The 6,998-nt window shown below is 41.8% G+C and overlaps 1 protein-coding gene across 1 annotated transcript; it reads left to right on the top strand.

Moving 5' to 3' along the window:
• The first annotated feature begins 2,841 nt into the window (after window positions 1-2,841).
• Window positions 2,842-5,086, top strand: LOC309340682 (trefoil factor 3-like). Its single transcript, XM_081859563.1, has 3 exons — window positions 2,842-2,987; window positions 4,354-4,500; window positions 4,950-5,086. Exons 1-3 carry the CDS (start codon window positions 2,921-2,923, stop codon window positions 4,961-4,963), a joined length of 228 nt encoding a protein of 75 aa, XP_081715689.1. The 5' UTR covers window positions 2,842-2,920; the 3' UTR covers window positions 4,964-5,086.
• The last annotated feature ends 1,912 nt before the right edge of the window (window positions 5,087-6,998 follow it).

The raw sequence follows: 6,998 nt of genomic DNA, 5'->3' as shown, positions 1-6,998 counted from the left end.
GGAGACTAGACAGCATTGTTACAATTTTCAATGGGGTTTAAGAATCCCTCTTCCCAGTTCTGTGGGAATTATAGTTCTGTGAAGGAAATAGGGGTCTCCCAACAATTCTCGGCACCCTTAATGAACTACACTTCCCATGATTCTTTGGAGAAGCCATGGCTATTCAAAGTCATATGATGTTGCTTTAAATATATGACACGGATTGGACCACTGTGTCTCAGGCTAACTTACCGTACAGGAGAGAACCATGTTACCTTGAGCTTCTTGGAGGAAATATATAAGTAGATTAACAGCTTCAGAGCTACCAGCCAAAACCACCATGTAAAGCACATACATTGCCACATGATTGCATTATAGCCACAGGACGGTTAAGTCCAGTCAAAGGTGACTATGGGGTTGCGGCGTTCCTCTCACTTTTGGGCCAAGGGAGCTAGCGTTTGTCGACAGACAGCTTTCCAAGTCATGCAGCCAGCATGACTAAACCGCTTCTGATGCAATGGAACACTGTGACAGCGGCCACAGGAAGCATTTAGAAAGGGAAGAAACCATTTAAGCTAGGCATAAATTTCACAAGCAGTAACACATTAAAGGCTTCTGGTACAAGCCGTTGAGCCTGTTAACTATTTCCACCCTAGAAAATCTCATGCAACAGTGGATGCAGGAATGTAGATGAAAACATAGCATACAAATGCCTGCAAATTCTTGCCTTTACTCCTGGGACAACAAGTGAAGGAGAGTGTTTCTCATTGTTAGTGAGTTGCCGTACAGTTCTTGAAAACTGCTGTTTAACATAAAAGCAGGGCAAACCAATGGGAAACACATTAACGATAGTACTGGAAGGGGGAACCAGCAGCCATCCAGATATTGTTGAACTCCTGCTCTCCCCGGCCCCAGACAGCATGGCTATTAGTGAGCAATCGTGGGAGTTGCAGTCCATCAGGAAAAGAAAAGAAAGAAATTGGGAGGCTCCCTCTCTGTTTGACTGTGTTTCCCATTGATTAGTTGTACTTTGATCTGAGAAAGAAATGGGAAGAACTGTACAGTGAGCAATTGCTGGTGTGATCCTGCTCCCCACCCCCTCCATCCCACATTCAGGTACAGTTCTGGTACAAATAGCTTTTTTCCCTAAATTAGGATGGTCCATTCTGCTGGTAAATCTTTGCAGTGTTTTTCCCCCCTAAGAAACAATGAGCAAACAGCACCTAACTACTTGTCTCTCTATTCTAGAATTAAATCTAAGAGATTTATTTCACTGTATGCAAGTCAAATATGCTGTTTAACTTTAGGGAAGGTTATAGGCGGTAGCTATAGCCAGACCCACTGCGAGTCCACAGCTTTGACTTTGGACTGAAAAAATGTAGCCAGAATTTCAGTTTAAGAATTAGCAATATTACACATTGCAGTCCTGTGATGATGATGATGATGATGATGATGATAATAATAATAATAATAATAATAATAATAATAATAATAATAATAATAATTGTACCCCACCCATCTGGTTGGGCTTCCCCAGCCACTCTGGGTGGCTTCCAACAAAGATTAAAAAAACATTAAAATGTCACACATCTCTTGTCTTTATGGGGGGAAGGGGAGAAGCAACCCTGTAGAGTGTATGTAATTCTACCTTAATGTAATCTAGTAGTTACATTATGTTAGTGTATGTAATTCTACCTTAATGTAATCTAGTAGTTACATTATGTTAGTATTTTTAGACTGCTTTTCTGTTCCAATGGCTTCAAAATGGCTTAAAAATAAAAAACAAATGGCTAAAAATGACAAATGCAAGTATCAGCATGACCACCTCTGACCAGAGAAATACAATAGAGAACCAAGGAATATATATATCTATATCTATATATATAGTCAATGCCAAAGACCTGGTGAAATACTTCTCTCAGAACTACTTCTCTCTGCTATAATATGTCTCCACATGTTGCCTAAAGCCTTTAAGGTCGGAATTCCTTTGACTAAGTGTGTACCCTGTTTTAATTTCACTTGAAGTGAGTGGGTTTTTTTTTGCGATATGTGATTTTTATTGCCATGTATGGTTTTATTTACACACATATACTGACTGAAGGGGCAGCTTAATTTCAATAGATGCCCCAAACTCACTGCTCTGCATCCAATTTCTAGGGCAGCCACCAGAACTACCACATTTCTTATGGAGAGCATCTTAGTCATCATCCCCACAGGTAGGGAAAAGGTGGGAGGAAAAAAGACGCACACTGCTTCCAGATAGAGTCTGGCTACTTCCTTAGCTATGCAAAGACCTGCCATCCAGGGCCATCTATCTTAATCCTGCCAACCAAAGGGAATCTGTCAGGTGACACTTGTCTGAATTACTTGACCCACTCTAGCAGCCTCTTTTCATACCACTCATGTTCAGAGAGCTAGGGGGAAATCAAAATGGCAAAAGCAATCCATTTGGCAGACATGGGTTTGTATAATACTGGGGATCTCTTTTCAACTGCATGTGTTCTACCTACCCTGGCTCATCAATGAATGGTGTATAAACAGGGTGTATGCCTGATCCCAATAAACAGGGTGTATGTCTAATCCCAAAGCTCACTCCCATGACACACTGGATTTAAAGAGTAAACGTTGGAGCCTTGGGTGGAACCTGCCTATGTGTAAACAGCCTTTAGCAAAGTTTAATATCTGAACCAGTTTTCTTTTCTTTTAGAACAGCTATCAGGGAAAACCCATCACAGTGAATGCTGGTAAATGTGTTAATGGTCTAATTTTAATCAAAAAGAGATATCAGGAACAGGATTCCAAAAAGCACCACCTTAGGCAAATATTCTATGAAACCAAGCCAACAAACACAGCCAATATATAAAACAAAACTCTCTCTGGTGTGGTTCTCATTTACAGATTCTCCACCTTCCTTTCCTTGAGGCTGATCACAGACGCTGCAATGGGAAACAAAATGATCTGGGTTCTGGCCATTTTGACCATTGTAGGGCTCAGCAATGCCTTGCTGCGTAAGTGCACGCGTTTTCAGTTTTTCTTTTATCATTTATATTATATGAAAAATCAAGTGGCATACAATGAAGCTACACTAGCGGTGCGAGCCTCTGCAGTTCTGCTTGTAGCACTGCAGCCAAAATATCAGTTCTAAAAGGCGGGTGAACTTTCCCTTATATTTTGCTAGATCTGGTCATCTTGATGGGGCAGTATTGGAGAGCTATCTAGGAATGCATTTCTGTGCGATTCTAATAAAGAAGGCTTCATTCCTGTTTATGTTCTAAGCCCCAAACCCTGTATTTTGAAACCCAGAAAACCTGAAGTAGGAGTGTTTAATAATGTGTGAATATTATGAAGTTGGTTTTATTTTATTATATGAATATAAAAAATAGCTCACCCACATTTACTCTCTGGTTATTTCTAAGGGGGGCAAGAGGTGGGGGGAGATTTGTCATAGAGGCATTTAGGATGTTGGTAAGTTTGCTCAGACAGGCGGAAATCAGGGACATGCAAAAGAACTGGAATTGGTGCCAAGACATTCCATGTGGCAGTGGATGGATGCTGTGTCTTCTAACCATGGACACTATCTTCTGGCTTCTAAATGTCCATATATTCTAAAGCTCCTTTAACAAATATACAGCCCACACTAACCAAATTAGCTCATTAAAAATAGAATTAAAAAGAATGAAAGCTGGGAATTTGTGGCAGCTACTGAATCTTTTGTTATATGGCATATTATGGCATTTTTTCCCAAGTATACAAGCAAATATACCCATGTCCAATGTTGGATATGTAATATCTCAAATAAAACCATGTGGTAAGCTGAATATGTGTCTGAAAATAATAATTTTGGTTTATCTATATATCAGGCTTTCGAACTGATTTTGATCTTATTATTGCACACATAATAATCTAGCAACAAGGTTCTGATCATTAAACCTATGTTGCTGCCATAACAGGCCATTGTGTTATTCTCATGAATGAAGAGAATTTTTCGTCTTTTCTTGAGCAATGATAGGGCAGGTGTTTCTTTAAGAAGTTGTGCTTTCATTCTTCATTCTGAAGTGGGGGCTGTGTGTGTGGCAAACAGGGAACTCTCCCTTCTTCTGGTTTAATATGCTGGCTGTTTGCAATAATAAACATTGACTGACATTAAAGCAATGAATGATGAAAATACCAGGGTTACTTTTGCACTAAAATTATCGGTGTTATTGTGACTAGAATTGTAATTAGTGTGATGATTACAAGAAGATCAAATAGATGTATTTAAAAAGCAAAGTAGTACATGAATTTATGAGGGTGCTTAGTGCCTATATAAAGAGCATTCATGATCATCTCCCTCACATAAAACAACTTGTTGATATCAAACTTTGCTTTAAACAGCTTCAGGACAATGCAATGTTCCAGCAAGATCAAGAGAAAATTGTGGCTACCCAGGCATTGGTGAAATTGAATGCAGTGCAAGGCAATGTTGCTTTGATTCAAATGTGATTGATGCCCCCTGGTGCTTCAAACCCATTTCAATAGAAGGTTAGTATCCACAGCTCTATTTCTTTTTTGGATTCCAGTGTCAAATACATTTAATGTGTGTGATTTTTTGCACATAAAAGTACAATATGAATGTCTTGTTATAAGAGCTTAAATTATTCTAAAAGTTTTCATTAACCTAACCTTGGCACAAGGCAGGACTGAATCCCAAAATCAGTTTAAAGTTGTGCTAGTCTGCTTCTGAAATTATAAGTATTGGTGTTGTGCAGGGAAGAGGTTAAAAAAGATGAATGGACTGCTCTTTTGAGTGGCAGCTAAGTGACCTGTTCTCATCACTAAAATTCTATTTATTTTATGTTTATCATTTGGGAAATGTTTGGAACATGCATCAATATGTTTAAATGAGAATTTTTTAAAAATGCTTGAGGCGAGAAATGCTCTGATGAAGTGGATTGTGTGGCTGATGTTATTCTTTCACTTTCTCCATCCAGAGTGTGTGTTATAAGGAAGGGATTCAGTGATAGTGGGAACCACTTCTCTATACAAAGAAGGTGTGCACAAGGCACTTCATCACCGTGAAGCTGTTTCTTGACAATGTTGGCAACTGAGATCCTGCAGAATTCTGAGACTAATTGAACCACTTAAACAATGCTATAGATTACTTCTTCTGATTCTCCCCCCCTACTGTTCAGCCCTTTGCTCCTTCCTGAAGCAATAAATCAAAGCAAAAGTGTGTTGCATCCTTAATTTCTGCTTTCCTTCTCTTTCTTTCAAATTCAGACATTTAGTAAGATGCACCCACCCTCATTTCTATACATGCCTGCCAAGTACTTCTCTATATTGAAGAAATAACCCTTTCCAATGCACATTTGTGGAGAATTTAGATCAAATGTGCTAGAAGAGCTGTTTTTCTAGGGTAGGGAAATCATTTCGCGCTGTGGCCCTTGCTCTGTTCTGCCAGAGGATAGGCTGCTGTCTGTTTGAAAGCACTGGCTCAGAAAACTGGCTACTCAGTGTTTACCAAAATAACCAGGTGCACAGCATGAACAACTTTGGGTGCGAGTCTGGAGGGCAGAATGCCATCATAATATACCACATGGGGAAACAGAGAAAATACCAGAGCTTTCTCAGAAAAAACCCCCAAATGGTAAATTGCTCTTTAAACATTTAGGCTATCCCAGAGATGGGAGGGAAGGAGGGGAGGGGTGTGTGAAGCGATGTTGTTAAGGACACAAGACGGCGATTGACTCATCTTTCAAAAAGAATTGCAGTCAAAATGGGCCAGTGGGCCAGAGAAAAAGAAATGCACACCAATTACTTTTATGTTTTCCCTGAGTTTATGATCATTCCATGTGACAATGGCTGGAGAATGAGGTTTATTCCAGGGAGTCTTGGCTGTATAAGGGATGAACTGTATCTCTGTTGTGCATTCATCCCCATCTTTGCACATTTTATTGAGTTCAGCCACCATTTATAGCACATATACAATGCCCCCCTGTAATACAGTGCCCCATCCTTTTCCTCAGAACCCCCCGGGTTTCCTCCTGCCCCCCTGAGCTCCCTGATCTTGTTTTGGGCGTACTCGTCATCTGCCATCCCCTCTGCAAGCTCCTGTCGCCCTACCAGCACTCCCCCACACACCAATCGGTCCTCGGATATCACATGTCGCTCTTCCGGCGCTCCCTCTCCTTCCAGATACTCTGGCTTCCTGGAGAGGGCGTCTGCTCTGACGTTTTCCTCCCCCGGTACGTAACGAATCTCAAAATGGAACTTGGAAAACTCCTGAGCCCACCGCACCTGTCTCTGGTTGAGTACCCTTGCCGCCCTCCAGTATTCCAGGTTCTTATGGTCCGTACACACCTGGATCTTGTGCTGCGCCCCATTAGCAAATGTCTCCAGCGTCGAAACGCTTCATAAATAGCCAGCAGCTCCCGGTCATACACCGTGTAGTTCTGCTCCGACTTGTTCAACTTCCTGGAGAAAAAGGCACACGGTCTCCAGTCGGACTGGTTCCCCCCCGGCTGAAGCAGTACGGCCCCCACCGCTCTGTCCGATGCATCGGTCTCCAGCCTCATTGGCTTCTGCAGATCCACGTGCAAGAGCTGCTCTTCCGAAGTGAACACCTTCTTTAGCCTTTCAAAAGATTGCTGCGCCCCTTCCGTCCAGACGAACTTCTTCTTGCTACTGAGGCAATCTGTGATGGGTGCAGTTAAGTGGGCAAAGTTTTTGATGAACTTCCGATAGAAGTTTCCAAACCCCAGGAACCTCTGCACATCCTTCCGGGTCTTGGGTGTCTTCCATTCGAGTACCGCTTGTACCTTGCCCGGATCCATAGCTAGGTCCTTGTCTGACAACCGGTACCCCAGGAACTCGACCTCTCGGGTGTGGAACTGGCACTTCTCCAGTTTGACCCACAGCTGGTGCGCCTGTAACCTCTTTAGCACTTCCCGGACATCTCTGACGTGTTGTTCCTCGTCCTCTGAATAAATCAACACGTCATCTAAAAAGGCTACGCAATTCTTGTACAGCAAGGGTCCCAA

This window comes from Podarcis erhardii, assembly GCF_964252035.2.
Source record: "Podarcis erhardii genome assembly, chromosome: 4".
NCBI lineage: Eukaryota > Metazoa > Chordata > Lepidosauria > Squamata > Lacertidae > Podarcis > Podarcis erhardii.
The sequence above is the reverse complement of the archived record's forward strand: the minus strand, read 5'-3'. Positions and strand labels throughout refer to the sequence as shown.